General features: G+C 43.9%; 2 protein-coding genes across 2 annotated transcripts in view; both read right to left on the reverse strand.

The window, feature by feature from the left end:
- Nucleotides 1–16,507, reverse strand: part of LOC136959951 (E3 ubiquitin-protein ligase TRIM39-like) — a 210,835-nt gene extending 194,328 nt beyond the window's left edge. The window contains exon 1 of the mRNA XM_067254203.1: nt 16,023–16,507. The gene's annotated coding sequence lies outside the window, so the exon portion shown is untranslated. The remainder of the gene's footprint in view (nt 1–16,022) is intronic.
- Nucleotides 16,508–17,843: 1,336 nt separating this feature from the next.
- LOC136959954 (E3 ubiquitin-protein ligase TRIM39-like) lies at nt 17,844–19,767 on the reverse strand. The gene has a single exon (XM_067254204.1). It carries the CDS (start codon nt 19,765–19,767, stop codon nt 18,136–18,138), a length of 1,632 nt encoding a protein of 543 aa, XP_067110305.1. The 3' UTR covers nt 17,844–18,135.
- Nucleotides 19,768–21,687: the final 1,920 nt, after the last annotated feature.

The following is a 21,687-nucleotide window of genomic DNA, read 5'->3' on the forward strand; positions in this document are numbered from 1 at the left end:
AGCTTTCCTTTACGCTGACATGGTACATAAACATGGCATTGGCTCAGGGGCGGTTTTAGGCACGGGCGGACCGGGCAGCCGCCCGGGGCGGCATTTTTTCATGTCACGTGGGGGGCGCACAAGCATAAACTAAATAAATAAAAATCTCTGCGCCGCGAAGCGGTTTTCTCTTTTCTATAATTTCACTGTGTGGGGAATTGGCAAATTGGCGCCCCCTTCAGGCAGCTGCAGGCACCCCTGTTTGCTGAAAAGGTGCCGTGCACAGAAGCTGTGTGAAAAAAGGGGAGGGGGACAGACAGCTCACCTGACTGGGTCTCCCAAATGGAACGGACAAGGGGGGGGGGTTCCACTGTAGAGTGCAATACTCTAAATTAGTGGGCTAAAGTCAGTTGCACCTCGACTTTCTACCAAATAACGCACATTTCATTCATAATATTATAAATATAGGCCTTTTATTTGTGTAAAATGGCTAATAAAAATATGTAACACAAAACGATTGTGGTCACCAAGGTGAATTGGTTTAGTCTTGACTTCTGGTTGTGAGTGACAGTGTTGGGGGGATGGGAAATATGTTGACTTGACCTGAAATACCTGAAATACTTGACCTTTTCCTGTACATCTTCTTTGGCACTCAACAGTGCCAAAGAAGATGGACAGGAATAGGAGAAACGAGAAAAAGATAAAGGTATGCAAATATGTCTCTGTATGATTATTACGGTATCCATGTCATGAATGAAGGGCTAATGTTAATTGGTGGGTATAGGCTAACTCTTACGTTTGTTAGCCTTTTTGCTATGATGCTTGCTATGCAACAACAATATTTCGGTTTTAACACAACAAACACAAGATAACATTTCACCATAATAGTGTGCTTTGCAACAAAACTGTTACAAGTTCAGTTATTATTTATTTTCATTATTTAGGTTAGGCCCTGTAATTAGCCAACGGAATTTTCTAATCTGTAGGTAGTTTCAAAGACGAACATTTGCTACAACTATATTTCGTGACAAAGTAGTTTTAACGTCATGACTAAAAGTGTTCCTCCCTAAAAGTTATATTAATATAGCATGTAATAACAGACATTTAGCGTGTAAGGGCATGTTTATATAACCCTCCTATTATGTTTGGTGTCAATTTGACCCCAGGCTGTTTTAGCTGTATAGAACATAATCGGTCTTACCATAACGGCCTTTTGATTTCAATGGGGGGGGGGGGGGGGGGGGGCGCGAAGGGCGTCTCGCCCTGGGTGTAATTCAATGAAGAACCGCCACTGCATTGGCTATATCCCAGCATTGATCCTTATCTATGTTGTCCTTGTAAAATTGTTGCTGACATACAACAACTCCCTGTGCTTTTCAACTTCGAGAATTCATTTGATGCTGATTTTAGCTGTTTAGGCTATGTCTGCGTGTGTGTTGTGTGCAACGCGTGACAACTCGTTTCTCTCAAACAAACAAAACAACTACGGGCATGCTAGCTCAACGGATCAATCCGTTTATTTTCATTTGTTTTCATCAGGGTAACCACATGTAAAGGACGTTCCATACCAACATTGTGTAATTATAAAGTCTACAACTTTACAAATGTTCACCGTAGTCTATAATTAATGGAGTAAAATCTTAATAACATGTTTTCTTATTCAAATATATAAACTAATATGGTGTATTTCATCATCCTGCAGCCGATTTCGCAAGCGTCTCGCGAAAAAATTCGACCAGCTGCCGAAACGATCGCTGCAGATCGCAGGCGATCGGTTAGACCGGTCAATAACCAAACATGGTGATCTCTGCACAACTAGAAGTCCCTTGCCCTCCCCCAACAGCCTGAAGTACAAAAAATACAAATGGGTACTGGTCGGTCTGTCCCCACCGACCAGTATCAAAAACAGTGAACAAGGCAGTCTATACAGTCAGCACTGCGCTGGATAACGTAGGAGAGGCGTACAGTCACTACCGTCCAGGAAGGCAGGCGCTCGCCTCCTCTCGTTCGAGCACGGAATCTGATCTGCGCAAGTCTGTCCCTTGGGAAACCTCTGTAGCACTGGTGACGCGTGGCTCCGCCCACCTCGAGGACTGCGGGAACCACAATGCAGGACACAAATGCTAAGACAAACTCACGCCATTGAGCAAGCCGACCTAGTGGCACCAACAGTGGGGTGGAGTGACGAACTTCCCTTTTCAAAACAATCGTAGAGCGTGAAACAGTCAGCCTCGGAACCAGTCCATACACTGTGTCCGGAGTAGCACCAGGGTCCTTGCTCGATCCGTCTTCGCCAGCTATTACCACAAGGGAGGTGTACACAGTATGCCAGTATGCGAAGCTATATACTTCCAGGTTCCCACACACCAAGGTAAAAGCAAACACGTCCCTTTCGGGAATACTTAGCGTTCGTTGGGTTACATCAGTTGCGATTGCCCCTGTCAGTCGTGTGGATCCCCGCCTCTCGTCCCTCTCCCGTATCTTATCCACCGTCCGTTCCTCCTGCTCATCTCTCGGACTGCCCTCTTTATACAGGCAAGGGACCTATCCCCACGAACTACACCACTCCAGTCCCATCAAGCTAATTGCCATGTATTTGGCAATCAGATTAGCAACAAGCGTTTGTAGCCCATGTCCATGTCATAGCAACGCAACCATAACAGACGCACCCAATACATAAAAGTCCAGTTCATAATACACTTGGCCTTTACAATAAATCATTACAGATGCACAGTACGCTTGACATATCAATGTCCATAATAATGTCCATTCAGAAGCCTGATGGCCCTTGGAATGAAGCTGTTGTCCAGTCTGCGTGTGCAAGACCAAATGCTTCGGTATAGCCTGCCAGAAGGCAACAGGGTAAAAAGACGGAAGGATGGGTGGTATATATAGAGTATATAGAGGGGTAGATGGCTGAGCAGTTAGGGAATTGGGCTATTAATCAGAAATGACGTTGTGTCCTTGGGCAAGACACTTCACCCTACTTGCCTCGGGGGAATGTCCCTGTACTTACTGTAAGTCGCTCTGGATAAGAGCAGCTACTAAATGTAATGGGAATAGTCTCTTAGAAGTCTGCCAGCTGTCCTGAGGCATCGTGTGTGGTAGGTGTCCTCTAGGGCTAAGAGCTTCCTGCCGCTGATGAACTCAGCAGACCTGACCACGCTGTGTCGGACCTTGCGGTCTGTCTGTGCAGCTCCCATTCCACTGTGATGCAACCAGTCAGTATGCTCTCTATAGCGCATCTGTAGAAGTTAGAGAGGATGACTGAGTCCCTGCCAAACTTCTTCAGTCTCCTCAGGAAGTAGAGGTGTTTCCGGGCCGCTTTGAACACCTTGTCCCTGTGAGCAGACCAGGTGAGATCATTGCTGATGTTCACCCCGAGGAACCTGAATCAGCTGACCTTTTCCACTTCGGATCCATTGATGTGAACGGGTGCATGCTCCTCCTCCTGCCTCCTCCTATAGTTCACAATCATCTCTTTAGTCTTGCTGACATTGAGAGAGAGGTTATTGTCCAGACACCATTATGTCAGGGTATCAATCTTTAGGCTGACTCGTCACTATCAGAGATGAGGCCCACAATGGTTGTGTCGTCAGAAAACTTAACAAGGAGGTTGGAGCCGTGCATTGCCGCACATTCGTGAGTGAACAAGGAGAACAGAAAAGGGCTGAGCACACAGCCCTGGGGGGTGCCTGTGTTGGTGATCAGTGTGGATGAGGTGTGGTCACCGATTCTCACCACCTGTGGCCTCACCGTCACGAAGTGGAAGATCCACTTACATGGGGAGGTGCTTAGTCCCAGGTCCACAAGCTTGGAGACAAGTCTGGAGGGGATGATGGTATTGAATGCTGATCTGTAGTCAATGAACAGCATCCTCACATACGTATTCCCTTTGTCCAGGTGGGAGTGAGCGGTGTGTATAGTCAGGGCGATGGCATCGTCTGTAGACCTGTTGGACCGGTATGCAAACTGCATAGGGTCCAGGGTGGGAGGCAGCGAGGAGCAGATGAATGATTTGACTAGCCGCTCGAAGCACTTCATGATGACAGAGGTCAGTGCTATTGGGCGATAGTCGTTCATGCAGGTGACCTTGGTGTTCTTGGGCACAGGGACGATGGTGGTCCTCTTGAAGAAGGTGGGGAGTACAGACAGGCTGAGGGAGAGGTTGAAGATGTCACTGAAGACCCCTGCTAGCTGGTCAGCGCAACCCCTGAGGGCCCTACCTGAAATGCCGTCTGGGCCAGGTGCCATGCGAGGGTTGATCTTTTTGAAGCAATGCCTCACCTCAGCTACAGTTAGTGTAGGCACACCACTGGCTAGGCCTTCATCTGTGCAAAGATGGCGCCGATGATGGCTGCCTCGGTCGTTAGGTGCGCTCTTTTTTGTCTTGTTTTGTCTGTTAATTCAGTGTTCTGCCAAGATTTCCGGGGTTCTCTAACTAGAGAAGTACTTCTAAACATCAGGACTACAACTCCTGTGGATTTATTTCCCACTTTTCTGCTTCCAGCGGCGGAATTAGTGGGAATTATAGTCAAAGCCACCCTCGGCTTTGTCCTAGCAGCGAAGCGCCGTAGGAGAGGCAAACAAGCCGGTGCTCTGGTGCGACTCCGTCGGCGTGGGGCACGCACAGCGTTACCGGGGATATTTCTCTCCAACGTGCGTTCACTGAGCAACAAACTGGATGAACTTCAGCTACTGGTGTGGAAAAACAGAGACTTTCATTCATCTTCCGTTTTGTGCTTTACGGAGACATGGCTGAGTGAACTGATCCCAGACTCTGCGCTACAGCTAGCAGGTTTCAAACTGCTGAGAGCGGATCGTAACCCTGTGCTCTCTGGCAAAACGAAAGGCGGTGGTATTTGTTTTTACATTAACAGTGGCTGGTGTGAAGATGTGACAGTGATTCTGCAGCACTGTTCTCCTGATCTGGAATCATTTTTTATTAACTGTAGATCTTTTTACTCGCCACGAGAGTTTGCATCATTCATTCTGGTTGGCGTCTACATGCCTCCGCTGGCTAGCGTTAACGAGGCTCAACGTGTGCTCGCCAGCCAGATACTGAGTGTGGAGCATGAAAATCCGGATTCCTTGGTTATTGTGCTAGGCGACTTTAACAAAGGCAATCTCACTCAAGAACTCCCAAAATATAGACAATTCATCAAATGCCCTACCAGAGAAGGAAACACCCTGGATCACTGCTACTCTACAATCAGCAAAGCATACCATGCGGTCCCCCGAGCAGCACTGGGTCACTCTGACCACGCCATGGTCCACCTGATTCCTGCATACAGGCAGAAGCTAAAGCGCTGTAAGCCTGCTGTGAGGACATCAAAACAGTGGACCAGTGAAGCTATGGAGGATCTGCGGGCGTGCTTGGACTGCACTGACTGGGACATGTTCACGACTGCTACCAATAGTCTGGATGAGCTCACAGAGGCTGTGACATCATACATCAGCTTCTGTGAGGACTGCTGTATACCAACACGCACCAGGGTAAGCTACAACAACGACAAACCCTGGTTTACAGCTAAACTCAGAAGGTTGAGGTCAGAGAAAGAGGCCGCGTTTAGGAGTGGGGACAAAGACAGTTTCAAGGAGTCAAAGAACAGGTTTAGCAAGGCGGTGAGGGAGGCTAAACGACTGTACTCAGAGAGGCTAAAACACCAATTCTCTGCAAACGACTCTGCTTCTGTCTGGAGAGGGCTCAGGCAAATTACCAACTACAAGCCCAGAGCCCCCCACTCCACTAACGACTCCCGCCTGGCCAACGACCTGAATGAGTTCTACTGCAGATTTGAAAGACAATTGGACAGTCTTGAACTACCCCTTCCCACCCAGGAGGCCTCCCACCTCCCCCCCTCTACAGTGACGACTCTCTCCATTCAGGAGGGTGAAGTTAACAGACTTTTCAAGAGGCAGAACCCCCGCAAAGCAGCTGGGCCGGACTCTGTCTCTCCAGCCACCCTCAAGCACTGCGCTGACCAGCTGTCTCCGGTGTTTACCCACATCTTTAACACCTCCCTTGAGACATGCCATGTGCCAGCCTGTCTCAAGTCCTCCACCATCATCCCTGTGCCCAAAAAGCCAAGGCCAACAGGACATAATGACTACAGACCCGTCGCCCTGACCTCTGTGGTAATGAAGTCTTTTGAGCGCCTGGTGCTGGCACACCTTAAATCCATCACTGACCCTCTACTGGACCCCCTGCAGTTTGCCTACAGAGCCAACAGGTCTGTGGACGATGCAGTTAACATGGCCCTCCACTTCACCCTACAGCACCTGGACTCCCCAGCATCCTATGCCAGGATCCTGTTTGTGGACTTCAGCTCTGCCTTCAACACCATCATCCCCGCCCTGCTTCAGGACAAGCTCTCCCAGCTGAACGTGCCTGATTCCACCTGCAGGTGGATCACAGACTTCCTGTCTGACAGGAAGCAGTGCGTTAAGCTGGGAACACAAGTCTCTGACTCCCGGTCCATCAGCACCGGATCACCTCAGGGCTGCGTCCTTTCTCCTCTGCTCTTCTCCCTGTACACCAACAGTTGCACCTCCAGTCATCCGTCCGTCAAACTCCTGAAGTTTGCGGACGACACCACCCTTATTGGGCTCATCTCTGGTGGAGACGAGTCTGATTATAGGTGGGAAGCGGCCAACCTGGTGACCTGGTGCAGCCAGAACAACTTAGAGCTCAATGCTCTTAAGACAGTGGAGATGGTTGTGGACTTCAGGAGGAACACAGCCCCACTCACCCCCATCACCCTGTGTGACTCCCCAGTCAACACTGTGGAGTCCTTCCGCTTCCTGGGCACTATCCTCTCCCAGGACCTCAAGTGGGAACTGAACATCAGCTCCCTCATCAAGAAAGCACAACAGAGGATGTACTTCCTTCGGCAGCTGAAGAAGTTCAACCTGCCAAAGACAATGATGGTGCACTTCTACTCAGCCATCATTGAGTCCATCCTCACCTCCTCCATCACCGTCTGGTACGCTGCTGCCACTGCCAAGGACAAGAGCAGACTGCAGCGTATCATCCGTACTGCTGAGAAGGTGATTGGCTACAATCTGCCTACCCTCGAGGACCTGCACACCTCGAGGACCCTGAGGCGAGCGAGGAAGATTGTGGCCGACTCCTCCCACCCTGGACACTCCCTGTTCCAGTCACTCCCCTCCGGCAGAAGGCTGCGGTCTATCAGGACCAATACCTCACGCCACAAAAACAGTTTCTTCCCTTCCGCTGTTGGCCTCTTCAACAAGGCCAAGGGACCACACTGACTCAAATGACTTATTGCTTAAAACACTCTGCTTTTGCACTGCACCACAACATGGTATCTTGTACATTTGTATTTTTTGTAATTTTTGTATTTTTATATTGTAATTTACGGCAACTTATATTTATCCCACTTAGTAATGCTAGTTTATGTACCCTTAGTATAGTTAGTCCACATATTTAAATTTTAGGTATATGTTTATTGTATGCACCTTCCTGCCAAAGCAAATTCCTTGTCTGTGCAAACTTTCATGGCGAATAAATCCCTTTCTGATTCTGATTCAGGTAGCTCCACTGCAGGGGGTCACTGTCCCTCTAAAAGTGAGGCATTCAGTGCCTTCTACGCCTTCTAATTGTGTGCGGGTGTGTGTGCAGGGTGAGATCCTCATCAAGGTGCTGCAGAGTGAGGAGTATGAGGAGAGACTAGACTGTCATGGTCCTGGTCATCCTCAGCACCATTGATACTATACTGACTGTCATGGAGGACCATAAAGAGGTGACACATCAGCAGGTGTAGTTCCCTCCTCTTTCTCCTGCTACTGGAGCTACAGTAAACAAAAAATGTTCAAGTAAATACTTGACGGGGGCCGGTTCGTGTGAGCCGGTCTGGAAGAAAGTCCAGGGCCTATTTTTACTCCCAGTCCGTCCCTGCCTCTCATGTTTCCTACAATACAACTGGTGCCTGAACCCCAACCTGAACCCTGTACTCTGTCTGTACTGCAGGACTGTACATCACTAAACCAATCAGCCAGTAAATCACTACACCCTGTACACCACTCATAGACAACTGGAGACAGTCTGACATCCATACAAACCTCCCCTGACTGGATGTTCATAATATCACAGATACACATTCATGAATCTGTCATTCGTTCATGATTTATACAAATGTAATTTTTGGTCATTCCATTCCGTTTTTTGCTTTCTTTATCCTTTGTGTTTTAATCATACTCTTGTTTATAACATTCATTAAACCATCAGAGGAAACTATTACTAGAGAATATTTTATACAATATCTGATTCGGAATTTGTTTTGTAATCATACAAACGCAGCAAAACCACTTATTTTTCAGTGTGTTCAGATTAATCATTTGTAATCACATTTTCTTATGAACTCCAGAGTTTCCACATCTTCGTTTTTCAATGTGTGACAGGACTGATGATCAGAGGGACAGAGTTTTTTCTTCCATAAATCAAACCAGGACTGAAGAGTGGATAGAGTTTCTCAGTGAAGGTGCAGCCAGTGAAAGAGTAGATATGAGACCTGGCCTCCACATCATAAAAAGGAGACCAGACCCTCCTCATAGTCCATAAACACCCCCACCTTCTGAGGCTTCTGTTGAGGGCTGTTTTGGCAGCCCCTTTGTCACTGTCACCCAGACACTCGTCTGGGACAGTCGTTGATTAGCATGAATGCTAAAATGACCCACCTTTGGAGAGGTGACCTCAACAATTGAAGAGGAAGGTGGACAGAGGAAGACTGAAATTATCATTAAAAGTTGTGTTCTTGTAAATATGGTTCCTCTTCAACTGTTGAGATCACCTCTCCAGAGGTGCGTCATTTTAGCATTCATGCTAATCAACGAGTTTCTGGGTGACCAGTGACAAAGGGGCTGCCAAAACAGCCCTACATGTCTAACTTATCAAATTACATATAGCTTCTCAAATGTACATCTTTCACAGAAAATAACAGATGCACTGAGCACCAACTAAATTCAACAATTTTGAACATTCATAAAACAACAAGTGTAACCTGCAATAGAAAAACAAAATATAGCATTTTGGCATTCCAGGAACAGTCCTTACGGTGCGTGTCCACTACAGCGGAGCGGGCGGCGCGTCGGCTTCTAATTCATTTTCAATGAAACCGGGCGTTGACGCTCCCAATGCCCTACGCGAGCGTCAACGCCCGGTTTCATTGAAAATGAATTGGAAGCAGACGCGCCGCGCTAGTGGACACGCACCGTTAGACACCTTACTCAAACACATCAGAGAAGAGCTTGGTCTTCAGTGTTTGGACTTTATTGGACAACTTGTTGCCATCTAGCTCCAGAACAATTTTTTGAAGGACTTCGAATGTGTACCTGAGCTCAGGAGGGTAGCTCAGGTTCAGTCCATAAATCAGTCCCAGCAACATGGCTGTTGCGTATGGGACACTGATGAGGTCCTGAAGAACCTTTTGACCCTCTAACACCACTCCAAGATCTGCTGGGCTGTCTTCCATGTCTGCACCTTCAAGTCTTATGACATAAACTCCCATCACAGTCTTCCGGATCGCCTCTTCAGTGCTGGCAACGTCTGTATCCTAGAGGGGATATTTAAAAAGAATACAGTACTCTTAAATTCCTGTGTATTAACTTTAACAAAACATTTAGAATCCTTAAAAAATACAGCAACATTTTAAAAAGCACATACTCACCATATACTCCATAATCAGACTGCTAGGGTCTTCATTCAGGTATGCACAGAGAGATTTGATGATGCATGCTCTCTTCACTTGTCATCAGTCTAAAGATGCAAATAACAACATTCATCTATTATTACTTTGGCTGATTATTTCCTTAAGGTAATACAGGCAAGCAGTCAAGATGTACTTCTAACAAACATTAGCCGCTTTTCCAATGTTGCCAAGCATTATTAAACCTTATATAAATCATATCCATACAAGCTGGGCAGGATCAGGACAGAATGGAAAAGTTAAACAAAGAGAATGGTTTGGTCCAATAGTGGAAAAGCAAATGTCTTTCAATACGATAAACAAAATGTTATATGTAACATCTGTCAAGTTACAGTGATACTTTGTATTTATCCTGGTAATAAACCTTATCTTATTAAAGCTGTGGGTTGTTTTTATGCATGCTCATGACCATAACCCCAAAACTCAGTGGCCAGGGAGAGAATAATGTTTTAATACACGGTTTTGTTGAGTGCAGTTTTTCATACCCGTGTAGTGGGCACCAAGAACTTTTTAAGTCTTTGTCCAAGGACTCCTCCTCGGTTTGCAAACATCTTCATCAGTTTTCCAGAGTATCCATCCAGCTTGGAAAAGAATGTTGACACCAACGGGATAGTCGTAATTCTCTCAAATTCTGCACAAACCTACAAACACATGAAAATGTATTTGTTACAACACCCAATATAGTCTAACAGCAAACAAATTTCAATTAAAAACTTTCAATTACCTCTTCTGTTCTGAAAAGAGCAGGCCACCTGGTTTTGAAGGCTGCAATAAATGGTCCCTTGATCACCTTGTGTCTCCTAATTGAAAAACTCTTGTCCATCAGCATTCTAACATTTTTCTCATTGTTCTTTTTTACTTCATTCAGAAGTGTTTTTCTGACTGCCTCAACAGTTTCTTCTGTTTCCCCTTGTGGATGGGTAGGGCAGTAATTCACCTCAGCTTTGCGTGGTTTTTTCACATTGTATGCAGGACTGGATATACCATCTGGCTTGTGCTTGACTGAATTTATAGCAACTTCTTTGCAGCCAATATTTCTCAATTTTGTTCTGTAGTTGCCAAGTTTATACTTTAAACTGGCTTTCCATCCACTGTACCCAGTTATAGAACCTCTCTCTTTCAAGCAAGGATGCTTTTCAACGAGTGCTGCAGCTACCTGATCATATTCTGCATCAGAAGGGTAGACTTTGTACTTCACAATTTCTTCGGCAAGTCCATCTAAAATTGAGATTTTCAGTTTTGGGTCAGGACTGAGAAAAGTGCAGTGTGTTTTGAAAGCTGCATTACTTTGTTCCAGTTTGAGCTCTGAGTCATATGTGAAACGAGGCACAGTGAAAACAGCAGGCCATGCAGATGACTTCATGCTTGAGGATGACTCAGGAGAAAAACTCGCAGAAGATTCAGAGTGTGTTGGAGTAGATGGAGATGAAAGTATAAGTGTGTCACTGGATGAGATTGACAGAGCTGGTGAGGAGCACGCACTTCCACTTTGAGATGTGTCCACATGTCGTATGGGCGAGTCATTACGGTCACTTGATGCTGTCAAAAATACCACTTACAGGGTACCTTTGTCTTGGATTTCTGATGTGGACATGAGATTCATGAAGTCATTGTCAAAGTCTGGGTCCATGAATTGCAATCTAAAATTTCCTTGGAGATTACACTGCTTTGCAATTTCCTTGGTTAGATCATCAACAGAAGTAGGCATGCCATCCTGAAGGATCACCCTCTGAGAGTTGTCCTCTCCAAGAATAATTCTTAGATGGATTGAAGTAGTCATTGTGGTAAGTCTGAAAACAAGGGGATCAATTTGTTGTAAGTTATCATTTAAACAAATGCAACAAAATTAATGGTTCAAATAAAGAAATAAGCAGTTTAAAAAAATACAAAAAAAACATGTAAATACACCTTTTATGCATGTACTTGTCTTTTCAAAGTCACCAAGCGCAAAGGACCAACCATGTAGTCAGCCAAAGGATAATCGTCAGCTAAATCTCCATGTTCAACAAAGAACATATTTCTTGTCGGTGATGCACTAAGCTCAAAAGCCCTGAAGTGTTCCCTGTACCAACCACCCAATCTTCTCATTATGAAGCACAATGTATTTTGAACTATACAAATCTGAACAATTTCTCCGAAGTCAGGGAGCCCACTTGTAGTTCCATGTACCAGGATCATACCACTTCTGAAGTTCAAGCCCTTGCTAGAGACACTCCTAGCCAAATGGACCCCTGATACATTTGGGTATTTATCTTTGATCATGTGAGCTACCTCTGTGTGCAAAACATCAAGAGGAACTGTTGAGGCAGTCGAAACGTCCAGTGTATGTTTTTCATGACTACTTTCAAGTGGTAGGAAATCATCAGCTGATGTTTTACAGCTAGCGAGTAGGGAATATTTTTGAAGCAATTTGTGTGCCGTGCAACCTGCTTAAAAAAGCTGTGCTTTGCTTCAAAACGCATAGTCCATAGACTGACAAGAGGACCAAACGATTTTACCATCTCAGGGTAATGCTCCAAAAAATGGAATTTTCATCTCAAGGTAGGATATGGATTCATCTGTGTGTACTGGGGAAACCACCAACTCAACAATATCCTTCAGGTCCATTAGCACCTGCCACGCAGGCTCACCTTCAGGCACCACATGCCCAATCAGAAATGGAAGCAATCTGATCAAACTCCAATTTTCATGGGCATTCCCACCAATTGTGTAGCGCCGTGAAAATGTACAAGGAATAGCATGAGGCTTGTTCTTCTTGTCTTCCCACTTGTAGGGAAACTGGAGAATTGATTTGTTGAGGCTTTCCAATGAAAAGTATTTCTTTGATATCAGCAAAGCTAAGCAATGTGCAAGTTCTACAGGCACTACACCCTCAAAAATGTCATGTAGCACATCTGGTGGATAGGCAGATAGCACATTGAAATGAGAGAGGTGCTTAGTAAAAACACATTCTCTTTTCACTCCACAACAGCTTGTGCCATTCGCCAGTGCAGTTTTCACATGATCTTGATGAAGATCTTTATCTCTGAGGTTGAATGCACCAGACCGAACTTCTTTTACCTGGACATCAGAATTCTTTCCCATACAAAACCGACAAAAGAACTCAGCTGAAAAGCTTTCAACAAAGCCAGCAATACCATGTGCTGCCAAGTTGTCTGCCACCACACAATAAACAGTACCTTTAAGAAAGGTTCCAAGAAGTTGAACGAATATGCCATCTTTTTTTAGAATTGAAAGGTCACGCAGAAGATGACCAAGGACTTTCTCATACCCATAGTGCATCAAATCCTCACTTATGCACAGAAGAACCAAATAGATTGAGGAGAGAGATGAATGGGAGCCTGGGGGTAAATTGCTCAAAATCCAGTACACAGCAAAAAGCTTGTGTTTTTTTCGGGACGTCCCAAGTGGGTTACACACCTCAAAATCATCTGCATATAAAGTCAAAGAAATTGTTAAGTCTTCCCCAGACAACAAACTGTTTTCTTTGAAGTGGGTACCATCCTGAAATGATCTGTAAACATGGCTGTCACAACTAGCTGGACTAGTTCTTGCTCTGTGCTTTTTAACAACTTTGTCAACAATGTCCTGCTTAGCCAAAAGCAGCTGCAAAGATTTCAAAATTGGAACGTACTGAAAGGTGTTAGTCTGTTGTTCATTAAGACAATATTCAATAGGTTCAACAACACTAAAGCTGTCTTTGTAAAACTTATTGCGCCTATGTGTAGTACATAAGGAACCACCTCTGCCTATTGCTGAGTGTAATGGGTTAGATGCAGAGATGGTAGTGGCTATTTCCTTTATGACCGATTCATCAGCATGAAGATTATGTTTCAAAAACACCTGCTGTACTGCAGCAACTGAGAGAGGCACTGACACAGACTTTAACAGGTAATGTAGTTCTTCCAAAAAATCATCAATGGCTACAGAAGGAACATGTACAAGATGTTCCAGTTTTAATAGAATTGCTGCTAAATTCTGAACAACGACATCAGGCAAGTCATCAGCCACTTCCTTGCAGTCATCATTCAAACAAGCATTACTGGCCTCACTACTGCCAAAATCCTGAACCTCATCAGGCTCTTGTAATTGTTCAGAGATGGTAACTACACCAGGCTTAAAATCATTGAGTGAATGTGGGTTGTGTTTTCTGTGTGTGCGACTTAAAGGTTCCACAAACATTTGACTGGAAATTACAACCAGAAAACATGCAATGGACGGTTTCGTTTCTCTTTAAATGACCATTTATGTGAATAAAGTAATCTCTTTCTGATGCAAGATTACTGCATGCACACAAATGACAAGTGAAGGTGGACATTTGTCTGTCATTTACTCCAGTGTGCAGCAAGGGTTCTACTCAAATGAATCAGTAGAGCATTCCATGTCTTGAAAGTACATGGACAATCTGAATATGTACAAGTGTATCTCTGACTTCGACCATAATGTCTGTGCTGCAGTCTGTGATGTTTTAGTAATTTAGACCTTGCAGAAACTGCAAGTCCACAAATTTTACATTTCCACATTTCTGAAAAAGGAAAAAAACAGACACACACTAAATAAACATTATGTCAAGGGAGATTGAAACTAACTAAAGCGGCAAAACATGTTCACAGCTAATACTCAGTGAAATTAAAATACTATCATTGTGCCGAGCCGTGGGTTGTAACAAAGTTTGCAAAATTATTACAGCTTTTTATAAATCCTAAAAAGGAAATACAGGGCTTCACTTACCTTTGCCAAAACATTGTTCTCAATAAAGTTGTGGCAGTCCTTCATTACACCTGCTTCATTTCAGTGATGAACTGGAAAAACCATGATGAAAAACATACTGTCGTAAAAAAAGAATATCAGAAAAAATGCCTAAATGTGCATCTACGACAGGCGAATGTGGCATTATTTGTACTTGCTTCAGAGCTTCAGCCAATTTTACTGAGATTTTGTGCGTTTGCTACATTAAGCCACATTAAACATTTTAGAATGTCCCTCATAAGTAATTTCATGACTTCGACTGAAAACCATTTTGAATTCCACCAGCAAACAGATACACTCTAAAAAAACGCTGGGTTATTTTTTTCTAGGCTAAAGCTATTAGCTAGGTGTTGTTGAGCTTGTTTTAGCGGTTACTGTACCTCAGTTTGCAACCGGCTAACTTAGTCTACATTTACTAGTCTAGCCAGCGAAGTACATTTTAACTATACAGAAGAACCCCACGAAATAAACGTAGCTTACTGTACTGTAAACTATTTGTTTTAAGGAGTTTTTATTTGAACCTGCTGCTTTTTGACTGTTTACCGTAGCTCTACCAGTAAGTAGTCTAGCTAGCTTAGCTAACAACTGGCTGTTCGTTCGTGAAGGCGCCAAAGTGGATGGTGATACAAATAGAAAAAGTAGTCTACAGTACATTAAACAGAAAATAAAAGTGTTTCAAACAACGTTATGTTTTCTCCGTGTTTGTATAATAATTGTATAATTAATTAAGTGTTATACACGACAGAGAATCATGCGTTTACCACAGCACAAATAAACTCGCATCTTTCAATCGCATGAAACCGTCAATCAATGCCGTAATAAACACATTAAACACAATACTTGATAGTTAAACAACAGTAAACGCATCCCAGAACAGGCTTTCCGAAACACTAAAAGAAATTAAAGAATTTGCCTTCAGATTACATTTATAATCCACTTTACTTACCTGGCTGGTACTTAGCTCTGACGCCGCCATGCACCTCGTCACCTTCTCCTTCGTAAGCGCCGTCTTCATCCAATACGTTGGAAATCGTCACATCCGGTTTTTTGAATCGCGCAATGAAACCACTTACGTTAGTTTAACGCTTGATAATGAAGTATAGTGGAACATTACACAACTTAAGTTTATTAAACGCAATACAATAGTGTTTTGATGGGAAAATAAATATATTTGTGTTATTTTAACAAAAAACATTTGGGTAGAACAAACAGTGGCCAAAAACCATTTTTTTGAGTGCAGGAGACTGCTGCAGGAAGCCATTTCTAGAATAAGACCAGGAGTGAATTTATGAAACTAAATAGACTGAAATCACCTTTAGTTCACCACAATTCATCTTCTCTAAATGTAAATTTTTTATCGATGCTATGTGGAACTATTTACAAACGAAACTGTATATTGTACAAATAGGTATAAGCACTTTCACAAATAGAGTAATAACCTATACAAATAGTTTACTATATACATCTAGTCATCAAGCAGACGCTCTTAGTATTGAAACATTACGTGAAACATTGTTATACACATGAGTTAAAATGAAACAGGTCAGATTGAATCTCTGTTCTCACCGGTTGGTACTTATGTTGCTCAGTTTTTCTGATCTCTGAGTAGAAAACAACATTAAACACTCTCAAACTAAACTAAGTAGATCCAATTCTGACACTGGAATCACTTACGTTTCGTTTCCGTGAAAGAATGATAAGAGGCTTCTCCCCTCCCAGTCCTGCCCTGAACAAAGGTGAACCCTTTATCGCTGACTTCTCTCAAACAAGTCAGCTGAACTGGACGACTTTTATTACTTCAAAGCTACTGCAAATCAAATATTTCTGGTCCCTCTAACTATGTTTCTAACACAAAACCTGCTCATTGATAGAAGAGCTAAATAGCAGAGAGCAATAGAACGATACTGGGACATTCCTAATATCATTAGTGTCTTACTCCTTGCTGTAACCTACAGTAACCGTATAGAAGACTGTAAACCCCAGCAGCACTTTTCCATGGTGATCAGGACTAATGTGTAGGATTCCTGTCCAGGAGTAACACCTCATGCTGGGGAACACGGGAGAGATCCTGGCAGGAAAAGAAGAAGAGATAAAATAACCCCGACCTCAACACAACTACTAGATACTAGACTTCCTTTACTTGTTTGTACTGATAAATGAAACATGCTACCAAGAGATAGCTTGAAATGAAGAGAAACAGAGAGAGAGAGAGAGAGAGAGAGAGAGAGAGAGAGAGAGAGACAGAGAGAGAGACAGACAAATTAAAACAGAGAGCAGGGAAGAATGTCAAACAGAGAGATGGTGGTGAATGCACATTGTATATGTGATGAATATAAGTATGTGTATGCCTGTATATGGTGTGTATTTATGGGTTTAGAGTAAGCTTGTGTATATTATCTACATAATGAGGCACCACATTAACCTTAATGGTCTTTGCACCTGTAATGTTTCCTACAATACAACTGGTGCCTGAACCCCACCTGAACCCTGTACTCTGTCTGTACTGCAGGACTGTACATCACTAAACCAGGACTATACCAGCATCAACATCACACCTAGCTCTGTACCTCACTCTCCTTCAGTCAACAACAGTCAACACTGAGCAGGCAAAGCTGTCAATCACCCTGTACACCACTCATAGACAACTGGAGAGTCTGACATCCATACAATCCTCCCCTGACTGGATGTTCCCCTCTTTGTCATATACAGAGCACACATTTACTCATTCATTCTCTAAGGTCTATCACACAATGATGCACACATGAAGTGTACACACACATGATGTAACATGAAGTCAGCTACCATACAAGCATTGTCTTTATTAGTCAGAAATGAAGGTGGATGTTTGACAGTGAAATGAACACTCCAGCACTGATCCAGCAGCCTGGTTTGAGTCACCTGCAGCTTGTTGAGATGTTTCCTTGCTGCTGCTGACCATGTGACTGGGCAGAACTCCAGGTGAGATCAGACCAGTGACTGGACCACCTGGAGCCTGATCTGAGGTGTCACACACACAGAGCATGTTCTCATCCTGGTAATACCTATTCCCATGTTACAGTCAATGTGTTGTTACCAAGACAGCAGCTTGTCCAGTGTAATACCCAATCATTTGACATGATTTGTGTTCCACTGAGAACTACAGTTAACAAGTGTACATAATACTCTAAATGTGTTGATCTAGGGGGACATTTGTAATGGAGGTTTTCTAAACTAAAGAAACATTCTCATAGGTGATTCGTGATTTTCACTGATTGTGGTAGTGTATAAAATCGAAGAATTTTTAAAGGATTGAATGTGGTTTGATATTCTTTTACTGCAGTTTATTGTATTAATTCACTGGTACATTTTGGTGAAACATAAAAACCAAAAACACATTACTAGAGACTGTATAATATTTATTGTTTTAAGATTATTTTTTACCTGATTTTTGCCTTGATTTGATACAGACTGAAAGTTTGACAGGAAAGGTAGTAATAAAGACAGAAAAGCAGGAAATGGTCCAGGCTGGACCAGTCCATGAATCAAGGACTTAGTCTATGGGACACACTCTACCCCCATTGAGCCACCAGGGGCACACTGCCTCTGTTAACAGAGCAAACCCATAACTGCTTCATTCAGATTAATAATTAGTGATCACATTTTTTTTCTTTTGAACTCCAGAATGTCCACATCTTCGTTTTCAGTGTGTGACAGGAGTGATGATCAGAGGGGCAGAGTTTTTACCTCCATCATTCATGTCAGGACTGAAGACTGGATGGAGTTTCTCAATGAAGGTGCAGCCAGTGAAAGAGTAAATATGAGACCTGGCCTCCACATCATAAAAGGAGACCAGACCATCCTCATAGTCCACAAACACCCCCACCTTCTGGGGCTTCTGTCTCAGGGAGAGGAGGACACGGGGGACAGCCAAAGCCTTGTACTCATGTCCATTCCTCAGCCATACAGTCCAGTATCCATTGTCAGGACTCGCTGTGATCATCGTCTTCCTGTTGATGGACTCTCTGGCTACTCCCAGAACCCACCCAATCTTCCCCTCAACCTGCACCTCATAGTAGAACCTCCCCGAGGAGAAGCCCTGCTTTCCCAGGACACAGACACAACGATCAAACCTCTCTGGGTTGTCAGGGAGATCCTGCTTTATGTCTCCATGTCTCACTTGTTTCCCATCCTCAGACAGAGTGAGATGGGGATGTGCTGTATGAGGGTCCAGAGTCACATCCACTGCATACTGCTGAATCCTCTTCAGCTTGATTTCAGGCAGCTTTTCCATCTCTTCATTGAGTGTCTCCCCCAGCTGAGACACAGCTCTCCTCACTGCCCCCACACTAAGCCCACTGTGGACACTGATCTCAGACCAGTCCTTGGTTTGTGGAGGGGTGCTCAGGGATGGGAAGCTCTGGAGCAAGTGGAGGTGGTCCTCAGTGTGTGAGAGCTGCTCCAGCTCAGTGCTTCTCCTTTTCAGCTCAGTGATCTCCTGCTCCAGATCTTTAATCAACCTTTCAGCCTGTTTCTCTGCTGCTTTCTGCTTCTCCTTCATCACCTCAATGATCTCAGCCTGGATTCTCTCAATGGAGCACAACAGAGAAGTGAAGACCTGAACACTGTCTGATATCTCTCTCTCTGCATCTGTCTTTCTGGTCTCTACTGAGAGTTTGATCTCCTGAACCTTCCTAGATCTTTGTTCCATCATCTGGTTCATGTCAGCCATCATCTGTCCCAGCTTAGTCTTCCTCTGTTCATATGCCTCTTCTAAAGTGATAGAGCCATGGGTCTTGTGGTCTGTTCTCATACACATGACACAAACAAACGTCTGGTCTTTCCTACAGAAGAGTTCTAACAGTTTGTTATGCTTCTGACACATCCTGTCCTCCAGGTTCTCCACAGGGTCGATCAGCTTGTGTTTCTTCAAGGCTGCAACTCTCTGATGAGGCTCCAGGTGAGTCTCACAGTAAGAGGCCAGACACACCAGACAGGACTTCAGGGCCTTGAGCTTGGTACTTGTACAGATGTCACATGACACTTCTCCAGATCTGGCTGGTCGTAGGTATTGGCTGTTGGGTTTACCTTTCACTGACTTCATGAACTGAGCAGCCATCTCAGAGATGAAAGTGTTGACACGAAGATCTGGTCTCTTATCAAAGTTCTCCTTGCACATGGGACATTGACACAGGTCACAGTTGTCCCAGTACTTGGTGATACAGGCTTTGCAGAAGTTGTGTCCACATGGAATAGAGACAGGATCAGTGAACACATCCAGACAGATAGAACACTGGAACTGATCTTCAGACAGGAGACTGCTGCAGGAAGCCATTTCTAGAATAAGACCAAAAGTTAAATTATGAATCTTGTGAACCTATGAACTCATGAAAAAAACTATAATGGTATATTGTTGAAATGTACTTTCATTAAAGAAGCAATAGCATAGACAGAAATAGTACAATATAGAAATACTGCATATAATTTAGAAGAGCATAGTTCTATAGTCTTTCAAATGTCAGAGTCAAGCAACAGTGTGTATTTTACTAGCCACACCATACACCTGATTATCTGTTCTCACCTGTTGGTTCTTATGTTGTTTTCTTTGATCTCTGTGTATAAAATAACCAAATCACTCTCGACTTAAACTAAGTAGAACGTGTTTTCCTGAGTTTAGAAGTTTTGTTTCAGTGAAAAACGATAGAGGCTCCTCCCCTCCCAGTCCTCTGTCCTGAACAAAGTTAACCCTTTCATGACTGAATTCTATCTAGCAAGTCAGCTGACAGGAAGGGTTTTATTACTCTGAAGTAAGTGAGTGGGAGAGATTGAGAGATAAAAACAAACAAACAAAGAAAGATTGTGTGTGATGAGGGAAGAATGACAGAGAGACATGTTGAATGGAAGTTGTGTGAATAAATGTGTGTGTGTGTGTGTGTGCAGAGTGAGCATGCATATGTTATCTCAGTCAAGATACTCTTGTACTGATTTAACCATTTGTTGCAATGGAATACTGTAGATTTGTGTTTGGCAAGGGTTCTATCTAATTGGAAAACGTCCTGCCTTGGAGCAGCTAGCATAGCACAATCTTAGCTAATCAAAATGAGACTTTTTAGTTAGACTTTTTAGCAAGCAAAGTCAAAATGCATCTCAGAGCATTACCAACATCCTGTAGTGATGATACAGAAGACAGTATGGAGGAGCTGGGGATGGTGGAGTGTGGCAGCAACAGCACAATATGCAGGTACACAGTAACACATGATGTGTGTCTGGGTCTGTGAAGGCAGGCAGTATTCAAGTCCTCTGAGGGGGAAGGCAGAAACCTTCAATTAACACACCTGCAGGTGATTGCGTGAGTGACATCAGCTGATGACGTGATGCACAGCCTGAATGCCATGCCAGAACTAGCTCCACCATTTATGAAGCACCATAACAACCTGAGTGCCTGAACCCCACCTGAACCCTGTACTCTGTATGTACCGCAGGACTGTACATCGCTAAACCAATCACCCAGTAAATCACTACACCCAGTACACCACTCATAGACAGAGAGTCTGACATCCATACAAACCTGGCCTGACTGGATGTTCCCCTCTTTGTCACCTACAGAGCACATACTTACTCATTCATTCTCTAAGGTCTATCACACAATGATGCACACTGGTAACATGAAGTCAGGTACCATACAAGCATTGTCTTTATTAATCAGAAATTAAGGTGGATGTTTGACAGTGAAATGAACACTCCAGCACTGATCAAACAGCCTGGTTTGAGTCACCTGCAGCTTGTTCAGATCTCTCCTTGCTGCTGCTGACCATGTGACTGGGCAGAACACCAGGTGAGATCAGACCAGTGACTGGACCACCTGGAGCTGATCTGAGGTGTCACACACACAGAGTATGTTCTCATCTGGTAATACCTATTCCCATGTTACAGTCTTTGTGTTGTTACCAAAATAGCAGCTTGTCCAGTGTAATACCCAATCATTTGACTTGATTCATGTTCCACTGAGAACTACACAGTTTACAAGTGTACAGAATACTGTATGTGTTGATGCAGGTGGACTTCTAGTGGTGAATGCCTAACATGACAAGTAACCTCTTCTGAGTGTAGGATTGTCCTTCACCTTTGACCTCTGCCACCCTGACCCCAGCAGCAAGGACGGGTCCCGGCACATCACTAGCTCGTTGTCTGAACTCCTGCTGTTGAAAATGTTTAACATCTTTTATGTGTGTGTTTGTGTGTGTGTGTGTGAGAA

Source organism: Osmerus mordax, chromosome 17, assembly GCF_038355195.1.
Source record: "Osmerus mordax isolate fOsmMor3 chromosome 17, fOsmMor3.pri, whole genome shotgun sequence".
Taxonomy (NCBI): Eukaryota; Metazoa; Chordata; class Actinopteri; order Osmeriformes; family Osmeridae; genus Osmerus; species Osmerus mordax.

Excerpts from the sequence above, each read along its gene's own strand:
- LOC136959954 (XM_067254204.1), bottom strand. The coding sequence starts at position 19,767 with ATGGCTTCCTGCAGCAGTCTCCTGTCTGAAGATCAGTTCCAGTGTTCT.